The sequence below is a fragment of the Rana temporaria genome, chromosome 3 (assembly GCF_905171775.1).
Source record: "Rana temporaria chromosome 3, aRanTem1.1, whole genome shotgun sequence".
Classification (NCBI taxonomy): domain Eukaryota; kingdom Metazoa; phylum Chordata; class Amphibia; order Anura; family Ranidae; genus Rana; species Rana temporaria.
Window position 1 is genome coordinate 346236021 of NC_053491.1, and position 27264 is coordinate 346263284.

Sequence of the window (27264 nt, forward strand, 5' to 3'; positions counted from 1 at the left end):
TGATTTCACTCCTCACTACCTATCACAGTTTTGAAGACCATAAAATGCCAAGATGGCACAAAACCCCCACCAAATGATTTTATATTTTACCAGAAGTTGGGGGAATATGACAAAAAAAATTTTTTGTACAAAGTTTTCACTAAATGATATATTAATCAAACATGCCAAAATACATTTTGCTGCTTCTCCTGAGTACGGGGATACCACATGCGTGGGACTTTTTGGGAGCCTAGCCACGTACAGGCCCCCAGAAAACCAAGCACCAGCACCATTTCTAAGGGCGTAAATTTTTGATTTCACTCCTCACTACCTATCACAACCTTTCACAGTTTTGAAGGCCATAAAATGCCAAGATGGCACAAACCCCCCCAAATGACCCCATTTTGGAAAGTAGACACCCCAAGCTATTTGCTGAGAGGCATGTTGAGTCCATGGAATATTTTATATTTTGCCACAAGTTGCGGAAAATTGACAAACTTTTTTTTTCTTAACAAGGTTGTCACTAAATGATATATTGCTCACACATGCCATGGGCATATGTGAAATTACACCCCAAAATACATTCTGCTGCTTCTCCTGAGTACGGGGATACCAAATATGTTTTTTTTTTGGGAGCCTAGCTGCATACGGAACCCCCGAAAATCAAGCACCGCCCTCAAGATTTCTAAGGGCGTAAATTTTTGATTTCACTCCTCACTACCAATCACAACCTTTCACAGTTTTGAAGGCCATAACATTCCAAGATGGCACAACTCCCCCAAATGACCCCATTTTGGAAAGTAGACACCCCAAGCTATTTGCTGAGAGGCATGTTGAGTCCATGGAATATTTTATATTTTGCCACAAGTTGCGGGAAAATACATTCTGCTGCTTCTCCTGAGTACGGGGATACCACATGTGTGGTACTTTTTGGAAGCCTAGTCACGTACGGGCCCCCAGAAAACCAAGCACCAGCACCATTTCTAAGGGCGTAAATTTTTGATTTCACTCCTCACTACCAATCACAACCTTTCACAGTTTTGAAGGCCATAACATTCCAAGATGGCACAACCCCCCCAAATGACCCCATTTTGGAAAGTAGACACCCCAAGCTATTTGCTCAGAGGCATGTTGAGTCCATGGAATATTTTATATTTTGCCAAAAGTTGCGGGAAAATACATTCTGCTGCTTCTCCTGAGTACGGGGATACCACATGTGTGGTACTTTTTGGAAGCCTAGTCACGTACGGGGCCCCAAAAACCAAGCACCGCCTTCAGGATTTCTAAGGGCGCAAATTTTTGATTTCACTCCTCACTACTTGGCATGAGCATCGAGTTTGAGTCGAACTTAAGTTTGACTCGAACATCGGCGGTTCACTTGATCGAACATTATGGGCCGTTCGCGCCAAATTCAAGTTGCGCGTCATGGCCCATAATGCACTGCGCATCGCAGTGCATTGCTGGCTGATGATTGGCCAAGCATGCACTATGACTCGCATGTTTTGGCCAATCACAGCGCTGTCAGCACAGAGAGCCATAATTGGCCAAAGTCAGGGTGCCTTTGGCCAATCATGGCTCAGGGGATTGGGTACACGCCCCACACTATATAAGGCCGCCTGCGCGTCGGCCTTGTGTAGTGTGTTCTGGCATTCAGAGAGAGAGAGAGAGAGCAAGAGAGAGAGAGAGAGAGAGAGAGATTGTGGCTTTATTTCAGTTAGCAATAGCTAGATTGAGCAGGCAGTTGATTGAGCTAGTTAGATCCAGTATTACAGTATATTTAGTATATATATGCATTGCACGCTTTGTATATATATTGTATACAGTTTAGCTAGATCTCATTGCAGAGCGTTCCTGTTATTCTTTTCCTACTAATAATACAGGCAGGCAGTTGATTGTGCTAACCTGCAGTATATTAAGTCAGTGTACTGTATACTGGGCACAGTGTGCACGTAAAGCTGAATGCAGCCAATTCCTGTTGTCTTCCTAATAATACAGGCAGTCGATTGAGCTAACCTGCAGTATATTAAGTCAGTGTACTGTATACTGGGCACAGTGTGCATGTAATGCTGACTGCAGCCAATTCCTGTTGTCTTCCTAATAATACAGGCAGTTGATTGAGCTAACCTGCAGTATATTAAGTAAGTGTACTGTATACTGGGCACAGTGTGCAGCTAAAGCTGACTGCAGACTATTCCAGTTCTATTCCTAATAATACAGGCAGTTGATTGAGCTAACCTGCAGTTTATTAGGTCAGTGTACTGTATACTGGGCACAGTGTGCAGCTAAAGCTGACTGCAGACAATTCCTTGTGTACCTATTCCAATACATCAAATACAGTATGTCTGGAAGGCGAACAAGGAGAGGCAGACACACACAGGCTAATAAAAGAGGGCAAGCAGGCTCTGTGTCTAGAGGCAACAGTTCTGGTCGTGGACACGGTGCATCCTCATCAGCATGTGGCCGGGGGGCACGCTTGTCCTTTTTTTTCGGCAGCTGGCCGTGTGGAGCCGCAACATGCAGAAGAGTTGGTAGAAAGAGATTTCCTTGTAACAGGAAGAATTCAGGGACTATAATTTAAGCATGGTGGACAAGAATGCGATATATAGATATGCAGGCCTGGTCAAACCTCAATCATTAGAGCCACAACGACAATATAGGTTTATATATCAAAAATTTATTTTTACAAAAAATATATATAGAAAAAAGAGGAATATAAAAATATACAATAAATACTTTAGGATGCATGTTTAAAAATATTCAGACTAGCGTATAGAGATGATACTACATATGCATATAGATGCAGGTAATCTTCATCTCAACCCACGTGTTGAGGTTCTACTAGTTTCGCCCTGAAGGGCTTCGTCAGGAGGGAATTCGAATTTGCAGTGTGGTAACCAAAGCATAAATGAAAACATAAGTTTTAAGCCCTTTCTCTGATCTGTTGACATCTAGTAGGATATGCTTTGGTTACCACACTGCCAATTCGAATTCCCTTAATACTGTGTCTCTTCTCCCCTGCCTTGGTCCCAGTGAGTGGCCGCCAGCCATATTCCATCATGGCATATCAAGTTTACATACCTCAGCTCCTAGAACACTATCATTCCTTGTTGCGTGAGCGAAGTGGTGCAGAGGGTGCCGTGAGTTGTGTCCAAATACACTTTCACGTGCCCCATACCTGCAAGATCCCACTACCCGGCAATTATGAGTGTTGAACTATAATATACAGCACATATGACTATGGCCATGCATTAGTACTATATCTATAATTGTTAATTAATTTTTTGGATTTTCTGTATAAATAAATCCATTTGTAATACTGTAATAGTTCTATGCAATTTATGTGTATTTTCAGTGGACCGGTGTTGCGACCTGTGGACTCTGCTTCACTACACCCGTTTGCATACCTGCAATACGGGCTTTCTACTCATCATTTTGTGTTTTGTGTGGTTTGTGTTCCCTTTTTCTCTTTCGTTTCCTTTTTCTTTCTTCCCCCCCCCCCCCCCCTTTCTCTTCTTTTTCTCTTTTTCGTTCTCTTTTTCCCTATGCCTGATATGGATGAATCATTGTATGCCTTTTAACCATGCATGATGATCCAATGCTTTTCCACTCCACTGTCTTGTGCCTCTCAGGCACACATTAGCCTCTTTCCATCTGCTAAGCCACTTTGGGCGGTTGGGGGCCTGCACCAGCGTAGCATCTGTTATGCTGAACCCGAGCTGAGGCCCGAGTGTTAGTGCAGATCCGCCCACCGACGGCACTCATTGGTCAGGTATTGAGACGTCACACCTGACGCCAGTGCATGTCCCCGTGGCGTTCCGCTCTTCTGCGCAGGCGCGGGAGTTGCGGCATCCCCATGAGAGCTGTCGCCCTCCTGCGCGGTCCATGCGGTTCACATGGGGAATCCCCATGACGGCCGTCAGGTAATCCACGCCCATCGTTGAGTGCTATGCCGCCTCCCACCCAGATGATTTTCATCTTGGTCTGATTGGGAGCGGTATATTATGGAGCCGCACAGCTGATCCATCAGCGTGAGCTCCGGCAGAGGATTCACTCCACCGCACACTGAGGTAGAAGCAGGTCATAGGTATGTTTCTTCCCAAATCTTTCCTTTCTAACTTATTGTTGATAAACAGCCTGCCTGTGGGATTCAGTTACCACAGACAGACTTTTAGTCATTCTCATTTTTTGCACATTAAGGAAATCCTTTTCCCTCTGACTGGTACTTATTTCCAATTTTGTTATTTAGTATTTGGACATATCTGGCTTATTAGCGACTCTGTCCGCCACACCATTGGCAGACATTGCTGCAGTCCAAACCAGGTAATGCCATCAGTAATATCATTTATACATTTTTACTATCTCTTATTTATTTTGCCCCCATATTTACTTTATATGTATAGTAACCACATGGCTTCAATATTTAAAAAAAATATTTTTTGTCCACTAATACCTTTAATTTAATTTATGTGTTCATCTGAACACTATATAATATATACCACCGTTAAATGCGGCTATGGTTTCATCAATATATGGATGTATTAAGAACATTAGGCAGAAGCCTTATATGTATGCTACTCACACATATTTCTAAATGTAACACTGTTCTGTTTTGTGCTACACAGTACTGACAGAGCTTTCTTGGGTTGGCCCTTAATTTTTCCTGAGACAATTTCATCATAGAACCTTTCATTACTATGAACACAACCTCTATCAGGTAACAGCAGTGAGAGCGTTCCTCTTTATGTGATTACTTATTATACTTTCCCTTTCTTCTATGCTTACACTATCTCTATCTTGTACTTGCAGTATCTGCCTACCTCCGGCTCCTCTTTCTCTATAGGCTTGCACCCTTAGGCTTTGTGTGCTGTACAGCGGCCCTGTCACGGATGTGCAGAGGTCCCTCCTCCCTCTTCCAATCTGGGACTCCCTATATAGGACCCTGAGTCAGCCACGGTCAATCATCCATTTTCACAGGTAAATGATCTTTTTATAGTCCACAGTTATCGCAGACACCATGTTCACTTTACTTTTGCCTTCTTTAAGACATGTATTATTGCACTATAATGAACAATTACTGTTGATACTTATGGTCAAGAATTTTCTATTACTCTTTTTGGATTTATTGATATATTGTATTCATTTTACTCTTTGTATTCTGTTATCTTACTGATATAATCTTTGTTTGCATAGACTATTGCCCCCTACGGGTTCCTGACGAAGCCCTTCAGGGCGAAACTAGTAGAACCTCAACACGTGGGTTGAGATGAAGATTACCTGCATCTATATCCCTTTCATGCCTAAGCCTATGTATGACATGTGGTGTTTACAAGTTAAAATCCATATTTTTGGCTAGAAAATTACTTAGAACTCCAAATATTATATATATCTTTTTAGCAGAGAATCTAGAAAATAAAATGACGATTTTTGCAATATTTTATGTCATACGGTATTTGTGCAGCGGTGTTTTAAACACAACTTTTTGGGAAAAATTAACTTTCATGAATTTTAAAAAAATGAAAAAGTAAAATTAGCCCATTTTTTTTGCATAATGTGAAAGATGATGTTACGCCGAGTAAATAGATACCAAGCATGTCACGCTTTATAATTGCACGCGTTGTGGAATTGCGACAAACTACGGTACCTAAAAATCTCCATAGGCGACACTTTAAACTTTTTTTACGGTTAACAGGTTAGAGTTACAGAGTAGGTCTAGTGCTAGAATTATTGCTCTCGCTCTGACGATCGCGGCGATACCTCACATGTGTGATTTGAACACCGTTTTCATATGCGGGCGCGACTTCCATATGCGTTTTCTTTGCTTCGCAAGCTCGCGGGGAGGGGGGCGCTTTAAAAAAAAATTTTTTTGTTTTATTTTTTTGTTTTTTTTTATAATATTAAATTGTGTTTTTTCTTTTTTTTTTTATTTTGATCACTTTTATTGCTGTCACAAGGAATGTAAACATCCCTTGTGACAGTAATAGGTGGTGACAGGTACTCTTTATGGAGGGATCGGGGGTCTAAAAGACCCCCGAGCCCTCCTTAGCACTTCAAAGTATTCAGATCGCCGAAAACGGCGATTCTGAATACTGTGTACTTTTTTAAATCCGGCGCCATTGACAGCCGAGAACCCCGGAAGTGACGTCATGACGCCGCTTCCGTGGTTTCAATTTGGAGACTGAATCAAAGCCGTTTACGGCTTAGTGTCAGTCTCCGTCTGGACACAGAACGCGGCGGATGGAGGATCGGGTCAGAGCGGCGAGAGGCGGCGGGAGAGGGCATAACAACCGGCTCCTCCGGCATAACAACCGAGCGGCTTTTAGCCACATCGGTTGTTATGTTTGGATAGCCGATCGCCGGCTCTAAACAACAGTACCGGGATGATGCCTCCCGGTATAACCCCCGAAAGCCGAGGACGCATATATGCGATGCGTCGGCGTGAAAGGGATATGCATATGTAGTATCATCTCTATACGATAGTCTTAATATTTTTAAACATGCATCCTATAGTATTTATTGTATATTTTTATATTCCTCTTTTTTCTATATATTTTTTGTAAAAATAAATTTTTGATATATAAACCTATATTGTCGTTGTGGCTCTAATGATTGAGGTTTGACGAGGCCTGCATATCTATATATTGCATTCTTGTCCACCATGCTTAAATTATAGTCCCTGAATTCTTCCTGTTACAAGGAAATCTCTTTAAACCTTTTCTTTAGAGGGACTCGTTAGCTGATGGTCATATTTATGTAATCAGTGTTTTGCTCTGTCAACTTATTTATGAAGAGTTGGTAGAGTGGATGACCAAGCCGCCCTCATCCTCCTAATCCTCTGTCACCCAGGCTCAGGGTACTTTGTCTTCCAAAGCAGCTGTCAAAGCGACCTCTTCCATTGGCTCAATGACATCAGTCACTCCTTCCCTAGCCCCACCATGTCCTGAGGAGTCCCCCGACTCCGATAATGGTACCCAGCTTGATGAAGGTAGTAAGGTGAGCCCAGAGAGTGGGAGTGCCCAAGAAGGACAGCAAACTGTCAGTCATGTTCCCCCAGCTGCAGCATACTGCCAGGTTTGCTCCAGTGACGAGGAGGGGGGGATGATGAGGTCACTGACTCTACGTGGGTGCCTGATAGGAGAGAGGAGGCACATCTCCAATGAGACAGGATGCCCTCCAGGGGCAAGCCTAAGGGCAGCCAACTGACTGCATCACACCGCAGAGCTCTGCATGTGCAGGGCGCTGCTGTCTCTGCGCGTTATTCCAAAAGTTCTTTGGTGTGGCCCTTTTTTGAGATGTGTGCAGCAGATCGCACCGTTGCTATTTGCAACATATGTCTGAAGCGTATCTTGCGTGGCCAAAACATCAGCCACTTGGGCACCACATGCTTGACCAGACATATGACGACCTGCCATGCAATCCGTTGGCAAGCGTACCTAAAATCCCCTTTCTTCCCTATTCTGATGCTCAGTTTGAACTTCAGCAAGTCATCTTCACCACTTCTAGATGCCTAAATGCATTGTGGCCATGTGATTGGCTGATTAGCAATTTGCATTACCAAGCAATTGAACAGGTGTACCTAATAAAATGACTGGTGAGTGTATATTGTACAAGCAATGCAGCAAACTATGTTGTGGAGCGGCAAGCAAACTTACATGTGTAAATAAGTGAGACCTCCGAAATCATTTATGATAAAAGGTAAATTTCACGCCTGGCCTAAATACAATCAGAAAAAGCCAGAAGAAGAGGGGGGGGGGGGGGTTGCCGTGCCATTGTCCTAGCACTGATTACACAGGTTTGTTGCTCGAGACTACTTCAAGAGACCTCTGAATCCTGGCTCTAAATCTAAAGTTTGTTATACATGGATCAGAATTCAACTGGTTCAGCAGGGACTGACTGAGACATGGTCCATTTATGGGCAGGCTGATTGAATCAACTTGGGTACAACCAGCTTGTCAATTTTTTTTTAAACGACTAGCCGCCAGCAGTAACCATTGTGTTCTGCCAGTTAGGAAGGTTTCCTGTGCCCCCCCGCCTACTGGAAGAATACAACGGCACCGTGGGAGGTATTCCCCCATCAACACTGTTTTGATGGGAGAAATCGAGCGCTTTTCTTTCCTTCTACCTGTGGTACCCATTCTTTTTTTGCGGTTTTCCGCTAATAAAGCTTTAAGAACATAGTGAAGCCCCCCATAATAAAGTATTTTTTTTAAATCTTTCATGCTAACGGTGTACAGAGTATATACCTTGATGGGGGAGGTCAGTGCTACTGTAGTATTCAGGATAGTAGACATCGTCATCTCTCCAGGGAACCGCAGCCCGTCTGGTAAAATGGTGAGCGTCTGTATTGTCACAGGCAGACTTTTGCCATCACAATTAGCCCAGGAGAAGTCATTCACCTATACACAAGAGGAACAAGAAGAAGATGAAATGAGGAGAAAAATTGAAGAAAAATAACATGCATCTGAATGACACCTAGAAATAAATGAAATGTGATATAGCCATACATGATAAGGACCCGATCATACCAGGCTGCGCCTTAAAGTGTCTATTGTGCAGGGGCACTGCCTTGCATCATTAAAAATGTGAGGCACTGTTTACCTTTTTTTTTTACTTTATTTAATGTCCAAATGAAATGTCCAAATAACAATTAAGTCTATGCAAGTTGCAATGTGCAGTAGTGCGGTGAGTAGGGATGAGCTTCAAGTTCGAGTCGAACACTCGCTCGCTCGTTCGACAAAAACCAAACTTTATGGGCAGTTCGCGCCAAATTCGAGTTGCGCATCAAGGCCCATAATTAGGGTGACCACATTTCCAAACTGCCATTCGGGGACACCCCCCCCCCAAAAAAAAATATGATTTTTTACATATTATTTTGCCGATTTTTGGGGCAGGGGGTATATGAAATCAGCGGGCCCGTGTGCAAGATCAAAAGTGGGCCCTAGGCATCAAGAAGAACAACAATATGGAGAGCAAAGCGCGTTGTGGTGAACAGTGGACTTAAATGTCTTCAATTGCGCTAAATATTGCCTTAAAGGGGGTGTTGTTAAAGAGATTCTGAGATTACCTATATAGTGCAGAATGTGGTAATGTTAAATAGGGAATGCAGAGTGTATGGTGGTGAGTAATATGTACTGGAGAGGAGTGCGGAGTGTATGGCGGTGGGTAATATGTACAAGAGAGGAGTGCGGAGTGTATGTCAGTGGGTAATAATATGTACAGGAGAGGAGTGTGGAGTGTATGGCGGGGGGTAATATGTACAGGAGAGGAGTGCGGAGTGTATGGCGGTGGGTAATATGTACAAGAGAGGAGTGCGGAGTGTATGGCGGTGAGTAATATGTACAGGAGAGGAGTGAGGAGTGTATGGCGGGGGGGGGGCTAATATGTACAGGAGAGGAGTGCGGAGTGTATGGCGGGGGGTAATATGTACAGGAGAGGAGTGCGGAGTGTATGGCAGGGGGTAATATGTACAGGAGAGGAGTGCAGAGTGTATGACGGGGGGTATATGTACAGGATAGGAGTGCGGAGTGTATGGCGGTGGGTAATATGTACTGGAGAGGAGTGCGGAGAGTATGGCGGTGGGTAATATGTACTGGAGAGGAGTGCGGAGTGTATGGCGGTGGATAATATGTACTCGAGAGGAGTGCGGAGTGTATGGTAGGGAGTAGTTTGTGGAGAGAGGAGGAAAAGGAGGAGTGCAATACCATCCCTTGATAGTCTGTCATCCACTGCTATACCACCTTGGTGGTGGGGCACTTCGAAGGATGTAAGGACCCCACACCAGCTGGATGCACAGGAGGAGGCAGTGGGGTGGACGGGGGGCTGCATAGTGGTCAGAGGGGACCGTGGGATGGACAGGGGGACCATGGGATGGATAGAGGGACCGTGGGGTGGGCAGGGGGATCGTGGGGTGGACAGGGGGACCGTGGGATGGGCAGGGGGACCGTGGGATGGGCAGGGGGACCGTGGGATGGACAGGGGGACCGTGGGATGGACAGGGGGACCGTGGGGTGGACAGGGGGACCGTGGGGTGGACAGGGGGACCGTGGGGTGGACAGGGGAACCGTGGAATGGACAGGGGGACCGTGGGGTGGACAGGGGGACCGTGGGGTGGACAGGGGGACCGTGAAATGGACAGGGGGACCGTGGGGTGGACAAGGGGATCATGGGATGGAAAGGGGGACCGTGGGGTGGACAGGGGGGCAGTGGGGTGGACAGGGGGGCAGTGGGATGGTCAGGGGGACAGTGGGATGGACAGAGGGACCGTGGAATGGACAGAGGGACCGTGGAATAGACAAAGGGACCGTGGAATGGACAGGGGGACCGTAGGATAGACAGGGGACAGTGGGATGGACAGGGGACAGTGGGATGGACAGAGGGACAGTTTGTCAGCCTCATTACTGTACTGTCCCCAGCCTCAGTGCCCCGACTTGTCACCTGACCTGGCTGCTCCAAATTTATTTGCTCACCTTCTAGCTGGCTGCCAGAGTCTTGTCCTGTGTGTGTGGCTGTGCTGGGGGTGAGCGGCTGATTGAGCGCCGGTCTATAATGTTTTTTTTTTTTCAAATATAAATTTTATTGTTTTCACAAATGGAAATGAAACAGAGAAAGTACAGTACAAAATACAGTAATAGACATACACAGGTACATGGGTGGCACAATATTAACCTTGATATTGGTGCGGTAGGCAGCTACCGGGCAAGCCGTGATTATTTAACGTGGCTATTCACTGGAGTCACGAATGGCGGACTTAAATCATTCTACATCAAAGCTGCTCCTGACCTGGGCACAATACCCAGACCTAAACCACCTATACATCAAATAGTATCATTTGATGCCCTATACCTGGCACTTGTGTGCACGTAAGATGAACAAAGAAGAGTATAGTAAGACCGAAAGAGAAAGAGGGAGAGAATTAGGCAAGGGGAAAGGAGGAGGGGGGGGGGGGAATCTGAGGGGCTCAGTCCACGCAGGAAAGGTGTGGCACCTACTCTAATTATCCTATGTGTCGTATGCTGTCGCTCAAGTGGCCAACAAAGCCACTCCTTCATCGGAGTAAATGAACATGGTCCAAAGCAACCATGCCCGGGAGTGCTGCTCCTGTTTGTTTTGAGCTGTACGGACTAGGTCCTCCAGTCTCCTGATCTCCTCCACCCTACGCAGCCACATCGCCACAGTCGGAGGACAAGTGTTCTTCCATAAAAGTGGAATGCAGGCCTTGGCCGCATTCAAGAGGTGTCTCACAATCAACTTTTTGTAGCTCCGTGCCGGAAGTGTAGTAGCATGAAGCAAGATAACGGCTGGGTCATCTTTAATTTGATGGTCTGTGAATTTTTGAGTGACCGTGCGGACTGTCGTCTAATATTGCTGCAGTAGAGGGCAAGACCAGAAGAGGTGGGGGAGCGTCCCCTCCCCTATCTGACATCTCCAGCATCTGTCTGTGGTGGCCAGAAAGAACCTATGAAGACGGCTGGCAGTGTAGTACCATCGGGTCAGAATCTTAGGGGTAGATTCACGTACGGGCGCCTAAAATTAGGACGGCCTAGCCTACTATTTTTAGGCTACACCGCCTTAAATTATTTAGGTTAAAAGTGATTCTCAAACCACTTACCTTCAAATTTTAGGCGGCGTAGCCTAAAACGAGCGGGCGTAAGCGCGCCTAATTCAAATGACTGGGAGGGGGGCGTGTATTATTGAAATGAGGCTTGACCTCACGTTTTTTGACGTTTGTTTTTTACACTGCGCATGCATTTCCCAGTGCGCATTGCGGCTAAGTAGGCCGTACGGGCCTATTGATTTTGACGCGTACGTAAACTACGTAAATCCCGATTCGCGGACGACTTGCGCAAACAACGTAAAAAATTCGAACCTCGCTGCGGGAACGGCGGCCATACTTAACATTGTTATTCCACCTCATAGGTGGAATAACTTTAGGCGGCCTATCGCGTACAGAAACGACGTAACTTGACGGTGTAGGCTCGGCGTACGCTCGTAAATCGTCGGGAATCGGCGTAGACCCTCATTTACATAATCTAGGCCGGCCGCAATGGCAGCGCCATCTAACGGCCAAAAGAAACATTGCAGCCTAAGATAGAATGGCGCAAGCCAGCCTATCTTAGGTATGTTTAAGTGTATCTCTGATAGAGAATACACTTATGCCCCGTACACACCATCACTTTATGTGATGAAAAAAAACGACATTTTCTGTGAAGTAAAAAATGACGTTTTTGAAACTTCAATTTTCAAAGACCAAGTTGCCTACACACCATCGTTTTTCTCACAATGTTCTAGCAAAGCGAGGTTACGTTCTCACCACTTTTTCCATTGAAGCTCGCTTCACAAGTAGCTTCTGGGCATGCGCGGGTGAAAAAACGTCGTTTTAAACGACGTTTTTTGCTACACACGGTCAATTTCTGTGAAGTAAAAAATGACGTTTTGAAAAACGACACATAAAATTGAAGCATGCTTCAATTTTTTTTGGTCGTTTTTTAGAAGACATAAAACGACGTTTTCCCCCACACACGGTCAATTAAAGTGACGTTTTTAAAAACGTCATTTTTTTTCATCACATAAAGTGATGGTGTGTACGGGGCATTAAACATAGGCCGGCTTAGATTCAGAGTTAGGTCGGCTTATCTGTAGATAAGCCGGCCTAACTCTTTGTGAATCTACCCCTTATAGTTTAGTTTCTGAATCTTTGTGCAGATAGAGGTTTTTAGAGAGAATCCGATAATTGATTGCTTCTGGGCGTCGGTGAACAAGCATTGCAGATCTGTTTCCCATTTTTGTAGAAAGTGCTACTCGGGTTGTTCCGCCGGGGAGTTAAGCATGTCATACGTTTTTGACAGGACATGGCAGCCTATCGTAACACCAGACAGCCTTTCCCACCTTTTCCCATTGTGTTCACAATTTATTTTTGCCATGTCGGTTCTAATCTATTATCCGTCCTAAATGGACTGCCGAGTAGTAGTGCCGTACATCTGGGAGAGCCAGCCCTCCGTAACGTTAAGGCAAAGTAAGATAGCGCCTCTTCAGTCTAGGCCTAGACTTCGCCCAGACAAACCTGGTAAAGAGGGAGTTCACTTGTTTAAAATAATGGGACAAGATCATAATTGGTAGGGTCTGAAGCAAATAGAGGAACTTCAGGAGGATGGACATTTTCAAAAGATTACACCTGCCAAACCAGGAGTGTAGGCCCCAGGCCCATTCCTCCAAAAGCAATCTGGTTCTGGTCAGGAGAGGTGGGAAATTGAACTCAAATGTGCGTTTCAAATCTTTAGGGATCAGGGTACCCAGGTAAGAGATCATTTAAATCCGAAATGCGCTTGTAACGAGTGCAGTCTACCGGCGGGTATATTGAGCCCCATAGCAGCTGACTTATCAAAATTGATTTTCAGGTTAGAGAGCTTCCCATACCTGTCAAATTCCTTAAGTAAGTTCGGGGGAGACACTATCGGGTTAGTTAGTGAAAACAAAAGGTCATCCACGTAGGCAGAGATTTTGTATTGGCCCCCTCCCACCGTCACCCCCGATATGTCTGAATTGGACCTTACCGTGCACAAAAAGGGCTCCAAGGCCAATGCAAAGAGAAGGGGCGAGAGCGGGCAGCCCTGCCTTGTACCATTTGTTATCTGGAATGGTTCAGAGAGGATTCCGTTTGCCTTGACTTGGGCCGAGGGAGTGGAATAAATGCTGAGAATCCACTGTAGCATTTTGCGCCCTATGCCAATCCTCTCGAGGATAGAGGACAGGAAAACCCAGTTCACTCGGTCAAATGCCTTCTCTGCGTCAGTGCTAAGGAATACACAGGGGGTCTTCATCGTGGTGACTACATGAATGAGGTTAAGCACTTTGGTGGTGTTGTCCCTCGCCTAGCGGCCCTGAACAAATCCCACCTGATCCAAATGAATCAGGCTTGGCATAAACTGAGACATTCTGTTGGCTAGAATCTTAGTGAAAAGCTTAAGGTCAATATTAAGGAGGGAAATAGGCCTGTAACTGCCACAAGCTGCCGGGTCTTTGCCTTCCTTCAGTATAAGGGATATATGCGCCCTGAGAGTATCTCTAGGAAGCCGCCCACCATCTCCCAAACCGTTGAACATGTTCACCATGTATGGGCCTAAAAGTGTCAAAAGCGTCCGATAGTACTGGAGTGTGAACCCGTCCGGGCCAGTTGCCTTGCCCGGTTTCATCCCGTCTACCGCTCGCTGTAATTCCTCCACTGTAATGGGGTCTTCCAGTCCCGCCCTCGCCTCCGCCGACAGTTGGGGGATCTGGGAAGCTGAAATATAGTCTTGTACTGTTGATTCGGTTGGGGAGGTCACCGGAAGGTTGTAAAGGGAGGAGTAAAAGTCTCTGAATTCTGTCACTATTTGGGACGGTGTGGACTTCCGTTGACCCGAGGGGGCTATGATCTGGGGGATATATGCGTTGAGCCACTTCTTCCTGACTGTCCTAGTTAACAGCTTCCCGCATTTGTTTCCCGACTCATAGGAAAGCTTTTGACAGACGTGCAATGCTGCCTTGGCTCTGTAGTGCAACAGATCTACTATCTGTTGCCTGAGGGACATCAGTTCTACTTCAAGGGAGGCTTCCGGCGTGCGTTTATGTTTTGCTTCTACATCCTGAATCTTGCGCAGCAGCCCGAGTAGTGTTTGTTCCCTTTCCTTTTTAATTCTCGCGCCGTGTTTAATTAGTATTCCCCTTATGGGCTTCCCACAGGATTCTGGGGTCACACTCCGCAGTGTCATTTGTTTGGAAGTAATGCTTCATTTCGTTCGTGACATCCGACAGCACTGTCGGATCTTGCAGGAGACTCTCTTTCAGCCTCCAAAATCTAGATCTCAGGAACACAGAAGGTGACAGGCAGTAGCCAGTCTATAATGTTTGTTTCCTGGTCCAGCAGGCTGCAGGCAGTTGGGTGGCTCGGCCCGGGCTGCGGAAGTGAGGAGGAGAAGTTGGGCAAAGAATGGGCTGTGCAGCTGGACTCGGGACACTGAGCAGTGAGCACTGGATCTGGAGGACACTGTGTCACTACACAGACGCTGCTGCTCTCTCTGCTGCCCGCGCAGATGGAGAAGGAAAGGAGGTCCTGATCTAGGAGGCTAGCGCAGGGCAGCACTGGGTATAGGCGCTCTTTCTGACAGAGACTCTGCGTCCTGACAAGTGTCGTCCCACTTTGCTAGACGCGAGTCAGGGGGGGGGCTGCGGCTCTAGCAACCAGTCATTATGGTTGCTGAATCTGTCCTCATTATATTCCAGGAACCTATATTGTCCCGCAATGACGTTGCCCGGGACAAGGGACACAGAAATTAATTGTGGGATAGTCCTAGGCTGTCCGGGACACGTGGCCACCCTACCCATAATGCACTGCGTCATCGCAGTGCATTGCTGGCTGATGGTTGGCCAAGCATGCACTATGACCCACATGCTTTGGCCAATCACAGCGCCGTCAGCACGGAGAGCCATAATTGGCCAAAGTCAGGGTGCCTTTGGCCAATCATGGCTCAGGGGATTAGGTACACGCCCCACACTATATAAGGCCGCCTGCGCGTCGGCCTTGTGTAGTGTGTGCCGGCGGCGTATTTAGAGACAGAGAGAGAGAGAGAGATTGTTGTTTTATTTCAGTTAGCAATAGCTAGATTGAGCAGGCAGTTGATTAAGCTAGTTAGATCCAGTATTACAGTATATTTAGTAGGGTTGTCCCGATACCGATACTAGTATCGGTATCGGGACCGATTCCGAGTATTTGCGGGAGTACTTGTACTCCCACAAATACCCCCGATACCGAAATAGAATACTTGCACCCCCACACCCCCCCCGCCGCCGCCATTACGCCGCATCCTGCCGCATCCCCGCTGCCACCGACTGGGTAATACGGGCAGGGAACATTACAGCTTTCATTTGAATAGCTGTAATGATTCGCGCTGCGTATAGACACTCCCCCTTGCTCGGGTGAACTGTCCAATGCCGAGCGAGGGGGAGTGTCTATACGCAGCGCGGCGCGAATCATTACAGCTATTCAAATGAAAGCTGTAATGTTCCCCGCGCGTATTAACCAGTCGGCGGCAGCGGGGATGCGGCGGGATGCAGGTAAGGGGGACATGACTGGATATGGGGGGAGACATGGCTGCATAGGGGGAGACATGGCTGCATATGGGGGACATGGCTGGATATGGGGGGGGACATGGCTGAATATGGGGGGGAGACATGGCTGGATATGGGGGGGAGACATGGCTGGATATGGGGGGACATGGCTGGATATGGGGGGGGGACATGGCTGAATATGGGGGGGAGACATGGCTGGATATGGGGGGGAGACATGGCTGGATATGGGGGGACATGGCTGGATATGGGGGGACATGGCTGGATATGGGGGGACATGGCTGCATGGGGGGCATGGCTGGATATGGGGGGAGACATGGCTGCATATGGGGGGACATGGCTGCATATGGGGGGACATGGCTGCATATGGGGGGACATGGCTGGATATGGGGGGCGACATGGCTGGATATGGGGGGAGACATGGCTGCATATGGAGGGATACATGGCTGCATATGGGGGGACATGGCTGCATATGGGGGGGGGACATGGCTGCATATGGGGGGGGACATGGCTGCATATGGGGGGGGGGACATGGCTGCATATGGGGGGGGGACATGGCTGCATATGGGGGGGGGACATGGCTGCATATGGGGGGGACATAGCTGGATATGGGGGAGACATGGCTGCATATGGGGGGGACATGGCTGGATATGGGGAGGACATGGCTGGATATGGGGGAGACATGGCTGCATATGGGGGGGACATGACTGGGTATGGGGGGGACATGGCTGCATATGGGGGGGGGGACATGGCTGCATCTGTGGGGGGACATGGCTGCATTTGTGGGGGGACATGGCTGCATTTGGGGACACATTTAAAAAAAAGTATCGGTATTCGGTAGCGGCGAGTACTTGAAAAAAAAGTATCGGTACTTGTACTCAGTCCTAAAAAAGTGGTATCGGGACAACCCTAATATTTAGTATATATATATATATATATATATATATGCATTGCACGCTTTGTAAATATATATATATATATATATATATATATATATATATATATATATATATAGTGAGGGGTTCGCTCGGTAGCGGGGTGGGTGACCCCTAGGATGGGTTCACCACACACTGAACTTATACAGACTGGCAATCAAAACGGTTGAAAACAAAGTTTCTGGTTTATTTTTCCATCTTGCTGGAAATCAATTGCAAGTATCCAAACAACATAAACAAAATCAAAACATAAAATAAATCCTAGCCACGCTGGGCGTCTACCTTCCACACAGGAACCTATCTATGAAGTCTAACACAGCCTAGCGCTGGATAGACAGTGCTGCTCATGCAGCAAACAATAGTCTTTTGGTTTTGTTATCACACAGCAAAAAAACAATGGTCTCCTCACCTCATCAGGCACTGCTCTCCTACTCCCACAGCCTTAGGAGTGATGCAGCAATTGAGTGGTAACCTTCTGGCTACTTATAAAGGCCTTGATTGCTTTATTATGAACAGCTGAAGTTATCCAAAGGCCTCTAGCCTTCCTCTGTCTATGTTTGTAGCCGACGCCCGATAATAATCTGTGTATCGTCTAAACAAGGCAGAAATGTATGTCCCGGCAGTGACAACACCCATAGATTTACCTGACTTCCTGTCACATACCCCCCCCTCTTGTTTCAACCCTAGGGTTGGGACACAGGCTGCTAGGCAGGCATGCACTCGGGACAACCCATCTGCATTCCCCATTTCAGCACCAGGACGATGCGTCACCACAAAACTAAATTCTTGGAGGGCCAGGAACCACCTATTTATCCTCCTATTGGTCTCTTTGTTCTGTGCCATCCACTTCAACGGGGCATGATCCGTCACCAGCTCAAACTGTCTACCCACAAGGTAGTACCGGAGAGAATCCAAAGCCCATTTCACCGCCAAACATTCTTTCTCAATGGTGGCATAATTCTCTTCATGGGCCTTCAACTTTCGGCTGAGGTACATAACAGGGTGTTCCTCCCCCTTGATAACCTGAGACAGTACAGCGCCTAAACCCACATCTGACGCATCTGTCTGAACCACAAAGTTCCGTGAGAAATCGGGCGAATTTAAAACTGGCTGACTACATAAGGCCTGTTTTAAAGCTTGAAAAGCCGTTTCTGCTTCGGGAGTCCATTTGGTCATTACAGACTCCTTCCCCTTTGTCAAATTGGTCAGGGGAACAGCCTGTGAGGCAAAATGGGGGATAAAGCGGCGATAGTAGCCCGCGATCCCCAAAAATGCATGAACCTGTTTCTTGTTGGTGGGACGTGGCCAATCCTGAATAGCCTCAACTTTGTTTATTTGGGGCCTAATTAGACCTCTTCCAATAGTATACCCCAGATACTTCGCCTCTTCCAGCCCAAGGGTACATTTTTTTGGATTAGCTGTAAATCCGGCTTTCCAGATGGAATCCAACACAGCCTGAACTTTTGGCAAGTGTGATTCCCAATCCTCACTGTGAATGACAACGTCATCGAGGTATGCAGCAGCATAGGCTCGATGAGGCCGAAGGGTCTTATCCATGACGCGTTGGAATGTGGCGGGAGCATTTTGTAACCCAAAAGGCATTCTCCGATATTGGAAAGATCCGTCTGGAGTTACAAATGCTGTTTTTTCCCTGGCCGACTTCGAGAGAGGAATTTGCCAATAACCCTTGGTAAGGTCTAACGTTGTCATGTACCGAGCAGTGCCTAGGCGATCAATCAGTTCATCTATGCGGGGCATGGGATAGGTGTCAAACTTAGTGATTTGATTAAGGCGGCGAAAGTCATTACAAAACCGCCAATTTCCATCGGGTTTGGGCACTAAGACAATGGGACTTGACCAATCACTATTTGACTCTTCTATCACCCCCAGCTCAAGCATTTGTTTTACTTCCTGGCGAATTGCCTCTCGCCGGGCTTCTGGAATTCTATAGGGCTTCAACTTGACCTTATCCCCTGGGGTGGTGATAATGTCATGTTCAACTCCAGAGACCCAACCTGGCAGGTCTGAAAACTTCTCCTTATTACGGAGCACAAATTCTTTAACCTCCTGTTTCTGCGTTTTGGATAGAGTCTCCGCTATCCCAACTTCAGGGACAGTCCGGTCAAACGGAGCATAAACTCGGGCAGTCTCAGCGACCAAGGACTCTCTATCCTTCCATGGTTTCAGCAAGTTCACGTGATAGAGCTGCTCAGGTTTTCGTCTTCCTGGTTGGCTAATTTTATAATTCACCACTCCCACTTTTTCCAACACTTCATATGGACCCTGCCATTTGGCTAGGAATTTACTCTCGACCGTGGGGACCAACACCAACACCCTATCACCAGGTGCAAAGGAACGGACCTGGGCCCCACGATTGTAAACCCTTTGTTGAGCCAATTGGGCTTGGGCTATATGTTCCTTCACAATCGGCATCACTTGGGCAATTCTGTCCTGCATTTGGGCCACATGTTCAATCACACTTCGATGGGGTGAACTCACTCTCCCATGTTTCCCTGGCAATGTCCAGTAGGCCCCGAGGGTGCCTCCCATACAGTAGCTCAAACGGAGAGAACCCTGTGGACGATTGGGGAACCTCTCTTATTGCAAACATTAAATAAGGGAGCAGATAATCCCAATTCTTTCCGTCTTTATCCACCACCCTCCTCAACATTTGTTTTAAGGTTTTATTAAACCTCTCCACTAACCCGTCTGTCTGAGGGTGATATACGGATGTACGTAGTTGGGTCACTTTCAGGAGTTTACAAAGTTCTTTGGTCACCCTAGACATAAACGGGGTGCCCTGGTCAGTTAGGACTTCCTTAGGGAGACCCACACGGCTGAAAACCTGAAATAATTCTTTGGCAATTGTTTTAGCAGAGGTGTTTCGGAGAGGAATCGCTTCTGGGTACCGGGTGGCATAGTCCATTATTACCAAGATGTGCTGGTGCCCTCTAGTGGACTTCAACAAGGGGCCAACCAGGTCCATGGCGATCCTCTCAAAAGGGACCTCTATAATGGGCAGGGGTACCAACGGACTGCGGAAATGTGGCATTGGAGCAGTAATCTGACACACTGGACAGGAAGAGCAGTACAATTCCACTTCTTTAGTGATCCCAGGCCAATAAAACCTCTGGGTGATCCTCTCCCGGGTTTTTTCCGCTCCCAAATGTCCCCCAAGAATATGCCCATGGGCCAGTTCCAAAACCACCTTGCGGTACGGTTTAGGCACTACCAGTTGCTCAATGGTGTCATCTATCCTCTGTGACACTCTATATAACAGGTCCCTTTCAATAATAAAGTAAGGGAGGGCAACCCTCTCGCCAGGATTAACTAACTCCCCATCTACCTTCACTGCATTCTCTCGGGCTCTTAGCAATGTGGGGTCCCTTAATTGCTCAGTGACAAAGTTTTCTCTGTGCACCTCGAGGTCATCAAACCCTATTGGCCGCTGTTCCTCTTCTGAGGTAGCAGGCTCCTCCCTAGGGACTGGTGTTTCCCCTGCTAATACTGAGAATGGAAACTCAGGAGAATCCTCACAGTTAGAGGTTTCTGGAATAGATGGTTCAGACTCAGAAGAACCACCTACTGAGGAATCTGGGCAGTCCCAGAGTTCCCAGAATTTTGGGAAATCCCTTCCCACAATAGCGTCATGTGGCAGTTTGGGAACTAAACCTACCTGGTGACACAAGTTACCGAGAGAGGTTTCAAAGGAAACGGTAGTCACCGGATATTCTCGAGTGTCCCCATGTACACAAACTACCGCCATTTTCCTCGGATGTAAGGTTTTTCCTACCACTAGGTCACTTTTCACTAAGGTGACCAGGCTACCTGAATCCAACAATACCACAACATTTTTACCATCTAAGCACATTCTATATAACGGTTTCTTATTTCCCTTTACTGCAGTGCATGTGGTTGCAAAAAGGGACTGTCGTCTCTCGGTAAGAAAGTCACATTGCATGGGTTCATCACCCGCTGGGCAAACGGCTGCTACATGTCCCTCTTCATGGCAACGGTAACAGATCAACCTTCTGGTCCTCTCCTGTGGGATGGGTCTTCCAGGCCGCTCTCGCCAAACATTAGCAGTAGTCCCGATAGTTCCTCTAGTTGCTCCTTGGTACCTCTCTCCACCCCTGTCCCTTAATGCAGTCTTACCTATAGGTGGGGACGGTCTGGTCTTGGGGTGAAAAGTCTGTGTGTCTCGGGTGGAAGAGGACAAACTCTCCGTTGTTAGGTACCTTTCGACCAGGTCTACCAGTTTGTCTGCAGTATCCGGACCACCATGGTTCACCCATTTCTGCAGGGTGTTAGGAAGAGACCTAAGAAATTTGTCCATGACTACTCGCTCCAAAATCTTTGGTCCGGACAGAGTTTCTGGCTGCAGCTACTTCTTAGCCAAATGGATAAGATCATACATCTGTGACCGAGGTGGCTTCCTCTGCTGGTAGCTCCAATTGTGGACCCGCTGGGCACGGACATCCAGGGTTACACCAAAACGTGCCAATATTTCCTCTTTTAATCGATCATAGTTCTTTGCGTCTGCAAGTTCCAAATCAAAATATGCCTTTTGGGCTTCTCCAGATAATAGGGGAGCCACTAGTCCAGCCCACCGGTCTTTAGGCCAATTCTCTCTTTCCGCTGCTCTCTCAAACGTGGTCAAAAACATCTCAGGGTCCTCATCTGCAGTCATCTTTGGCAATAAGTGTCGCACCTGAAAAGTCGGTACGTTACTGGCCTGACTCCCAGCCTCGGTCTGCTGTCTCTGAAGTTGTTTCACGATGGCCTCCATTTGCTGCTGGTGTCTCTGTTCCAAGCCTGCAATGCTTTCTTGGTGAGCTTGTTGTTGAGCTGCAATGCTCTCTTGGTGAGCCTGTTGTTGCTCTGCAATGCTCCGCTGCAAAGCTGCATTCGTCTGTTGTTGACTTGCATTTGCTAAAGCCAGCTGTTTCAGTATCTCCTCCATTTTTCACTTTAGTTACCCGCGGCACTCCACCATATGTGAGGGGTTCGCTCGGTAGCGGGGTGGGTGACCCCTAGGATGGGTTCACCACACACTGAACTTATACAGACTGGCAATCAAAACGGTTGAAAACAAAGTTTCTGGTTTATTTTTCCATCTTGCTGGAAATCAATTGCAAGTATCCAAACAACATAAACAAAATCAAAACATAAAATAAATCCTAGCCACGCTGGGCGTCTACCTTCCACACAGGAACCTATCTATGAAGTCTAACACAGCCTAGCGCTGGATATACAGTGCTGCTCATGCAGCAAACAATAGTCTTTTGGTTTTGTTATCACACAGCAAAAAAACAATGGTCTCCTCACCTCATCAGGCACTGCTCTCCTACTCCCACAGCCTTAGGAGTGATGCAGCAATTGAGTGGTAACCTTCTGGCTACTTATAAAGGCCTTGATTGCTTTATTATGAACAGCTGAAGTTATCCAAAGGCCTCTAGCCTTCCTCTGTCTATGTTTGTAGCCGACGCCCGATAATAATCTGTGTATCGTCTAAACAAGGCAGAAATGTATGTCCCGGCAGTGACAACACCCATAGATTTACCTGACTTCCTGTCACAATATATATATATATATATATATATATATATATTTATATCTATATATATAAAACTCAACGTGTGTGTGTGTGTATGTATGTTCCAGCATCACGTCCAAACGGCTAAAGATATTAACATGAAACTTGGCACACATGTTACTTATATGTCAGCAACAAACATAGGATAGGTGGTTTAACCCTTACCCACCCACATTTGCCATGGTCGGGGTTTTCCTTTAAAGTCCCATTCAACTCTATGGGAAATACATGTTACTTCATGTTCCAGCATCACGTCCAAACGGCTAAAGATATTAACATGAAACTTGGCACACATGTTACTTATATGTCAGCAACAAACATAGGATAGGTGGTTTAACCCTTACCCACCCACATTTGCCATGGTTGGTGTTTTCCTTTAAAGTCCCATTCAACTCTATGGGAAATTACATGTTACTTCATAACTTCCAAACGGCTGTAGATATTTCGATAACACTTGGTCACATGTTACTTATATGTCCACTTAAACTATAGGATAGTTAATTTATCCCTTAACTACCCCCATTTGTGAGGGTCGGGGTTTTTGTTTAAAGTCCCATGCAAATCAATGGGAAATGTATGTTCCCACATAACTTCTGTACGCCTGGAGATATTTCAATAATACCTGGTACACATATTACTTATATGCCAAATAAAAATATATGACAGTTAAATTAACCCTTACCTACACCCTTATATAAAAGATGGGTATATTTATATTACTATGATTTTCCTCCCCAAAAGGTTAAGATAGGAAGACCGGGCAACGCCGGGTATTCAGCTAGTCTATATATATAAAACTCAACGTGTGTGTGTGTATGTATGTTCCAGCATCACGTCCAAACGGCTAAAGATATTAACATGAAACTTGGCACACATGTTACTTATATGTCAGCAACAAACATAGGATAGGTGATTTAACCCTTACCCACCCCCATTTGCCATGGTCTGTGTTTTTCTTTAACCACTTTAGCCCCGGGCCTGTTTTTCAGATTCGGTGTTTACGAGACTAAAACATTTTTTTTTGCTAGAAAATTACTTCAAACCCCCAAACATCATATATATATTTTTCCTAACACCCTAGGGAATAAAATGGCAGTCATTGCAATACTTTTTGTCACACCGTATTTGCGCAACGGTCTTACAAGCGCACTTTTTTTGGAAGAAAATCACTTTTTTAAATTAAAAAATAAGACAACAATAAATTTGGCCCAATTTTTTTATATATTGTGAAAGATAATGTTACGCCGAGTAAAATGATACCCAACATGTCGCGCTTAAAAATTGTGCCCGCTCGTGGCATGGCGTCAAACTTTTACCCATAAAAATCTCGATAGGCGACATTTAAAAAATTCTACAGGTTGCATTTTTTGAGTTATAGATTAGGCCTAAGGCTAAAATTATTGCTCTCGCTCTAACGATCGTGGCGATACCTCACTTGTGTGGTTTGAACACCGTTTTCATATGCGGGCGCTACTCGCGTATACGTTCGCTTCTACGCGCGAGCTCGTCGGGACGGGGCGCTTTAAAAAACTTTTTTTGGGGGTTTTCGCATTTATTTTTACTTATTTTACAATTTTTAACACTGAAATAAAAAAAAATTAAAAAATTATCACTTTTATTCCTATTACAAGGAATGTAAACATCCCTTGTAATAGAAAAAAGCATGACAGGTCCTCTTAAATATGAGATCTGGGGTCAAAAAGACCTCAGATCTCATATTTAGGCTTAAATGCAAAAAAAAATAAAACATTTGGAAATGTCATTTTTTCAAATGACAAAAAAAAAAAATGTTGCTTTAAGACGCTGGGCGGGACTGACGTTTTGACGTCACTTCCGCACAGCAGAGCTATGGGGACGGGTGAAGGAGATTTTTCCTTCAGTCTCGTCCCCAGTCACCAGCCGAACGGTCCCGATCGCCTCCGCCGCTACCGACGGCTACGGTAAGCGCCGGAGGGCGCGGGAGAGCGGCGGGAGGGGGGGGCCCCTCTCCCGCCACCGATAACGGCGATCTCGCGGCGAATCCGCCGCGGAGACCGCCGTTATCGTGTACCGGACCGCCCACTGAAGAGATGAATATCTCGATTGTGGCAGCAGCTGCTGCCGTTACCGAGATATTCATCTTTAAAGTGAGGACGTATAACGACGGTGGGCGGTCGGCAAGTAGTTTTTAAAGTCCCATTCAACTCTATGGGAAATAGATGTTACTTCATGTTCCAGCATCACGTCCAAACGGCTAAAGATATTAACATGAAACTTGGCACACATGTTACTTATATGTCAGCAACAAACATAGGATAGGTGGTTGAACCCTTACCCACCCCCATTTGCCATGGTCGGGGTTTTCCTTTAAAGTCCCATTCAACTCTATGGGAAATACATGTTACTTCATAACTTCCAAACGGCTGTAGATATTTCGATAACACTTGGTCACATGTTACTTATATGTCCACTTAAACTATAGGAGAGTTAATTTATCCCTTAACTACCCCCATTTGTGAGGGTCAGGGTTTTTGTTTAAAGTCCCATGCAAATCAATGGGAAATGTATGTTCCCACATAACTTCTGTACGCCTGGAGATATTTCAATAATACCTGGTACACATATTACTTATATGCCAAATAAAAATATATGACAGTTAGGGGGTGGTTTAACCCTTACCCACCCCCTTACCTACACCCTTATATAAAAGATGGGTATATTTATATTACTATGATTTTCCTCCCCAAAAGGTTAAGATAGGAAGACCGGGCAACGGCGGGTATTCAGCTAGTCTATATATATAAAACTCAACGTGTGTGTGTGTGTGTATGTATGTATGTTCCAGCATCCAGCATCCAGCATCATGTCCAAACGGCTAAAGATATTAACATGAAACTTGGCACACATGTTACTGATATGTCAGCAACAAACATAGGATAGGTGGTTTAACCCTTACCCACCCCCATTTGCCATGGTCGGGGTTTTACTTTAAAGTCCCATTCAACTCTATGGGAAATACATGTTACTTCATGTTCCAGCATCACGTCCAAACGGCTAAAGATATTAACATGAAACTTGGCACACATGTTACTTATATGTCAGCAACAAACATAGGATAGGTGGTTTAACCCTTACCCACCCCCATTTGCCATGGTCGGGGTTTTCCTTTAAAGTCCCATTCAACTCTATGGGAAATACATGTTACTTCATAACTTCCAAACGGCTGTAGATATTTCGATAACACTTGGTCACATGTTACTTATATGTCCACTTAAACTATAGGATAGTTCATTTATCCCTTAACTACCCCCATTTGTGAGGGTCAGGGTTTTTGTTTAAAGTCCCATGCAAATCAATGGGAAATGTATGTTCCCACATAACTTCTGTACGCCTGGAGATATTTCAATAATACCTGGTACACATATTACTTATATGCCAAATAAAAATATATGACAGTTAAATTAACCCTTACCTACACCCTTATATAAAAGATGGGTATATTTATATTACTGTATACAGTTTAGCTAGATCTAACTGTAGACAATTCCTATTCTAATGATACAGGCAGGCAGTTGATTGAACTAAGCTGCAGTATATTAAGTCAGTGTACTGTATACTGGGCACAGTGTGCAGGTAAAGCTGACTGCAGACAATTCCTGTTCTCTTCCTAATAATACAGGCAGGCAGTTGATTGAGCTAAGCTGCAGTATATTAAGTCAGTATACTGTATTCTGGGCACAGTGTGCAGGTAAAGCTGACTACAGACACTTCTATAATATAGGCAGGCAGTTGATTGAGCTAAGCTGCAGTATATTAAAGGGTTTGTAAAGGATTTTTTTTATGTTAATAGCTTCCGTTACCTTAATGCAGTGCTGTTTTCATATCCTCATTGTTAGTTTTTGCTCTCAAGTTGCTGTAATTCTTCTCTGATCTCCACACTTCCTGGTTGTCTGTTTCCTGATGACCACAGTACTGGGAGCTTTCTCTCTGTGGTCACTAATCAAGGAGGTGTGATTACTGTGTGTCTAAAACTCCACAGCACCAATCAGTTTCGTTTTCCAAACCATCACTGCCCTGTATTGGCTCTGTGACTCTGTACATCACAGAAGCAGGAAACAACATGCAAAAACAAAACTAGAAACTGCAGGTACATTATATGATTTTTATCTATTTTTAATAATGTTTAAAAGGAATCAGTTAACTATTATGTCTCTATACCCTGTAAACAGTAATTTCAGCAAAAAAAAATATTTTCCTTTACAACTCCTTTAAGTCAGTGTACTGTATACTGGGCACAGTACTGCAGACACTTCCTGTTCTCTTCCTAATGTAGTGCCTGGTTACTTTTCAGAACCAGTGCTAGTGTAAATTTAGAGGGGGTCAGAGAGTTAAGTGACTCTGACCAGGTTAATATGTTTAAATTTGGAGCCTTTGTCTCAGCTTTGGCTGTGCTGTGGGTTCATGCTGTCATTTCTGGGGTGCTGCTCACACTAGGGTGACCAGACATCCCCGGTTTCTCGGACAGTCCCGGATTGAGGACACTGTCCCCGATTTTGTCCCCGGATTGGACAGGTGCTGGAGCAATTTCAAAGACAGTCAGTGCAGAATTAAAAAAATAAAATTCTGATATACACACCCCTGCTCCGTCGCTCCTACTTTGCTTGGTGGGGTGTATTT

General features: G+C 45.7%; 1 protein-coding gene across 1 annotated transcript in view; it reads right to left on the reverse strand.

Moving 5' to 3' along the window:
• Positions 1-27264, reverse strand: part of LOC120932616 (ganglioside GM2 activator-like) — an 86162-nt gene that overhangs the window by 34983 nt on the left and 23915 nt on the right. The window contains exon 2 of the mRNA XM_040345130.1: positions 8220-8372. Coding sequence (XP_040201064.1) covers positions 8220-8372 — 153 coding nt within the window. The remainder of the gene's footprint in view (positions 1-8219; positions 8373-27264) is intronic.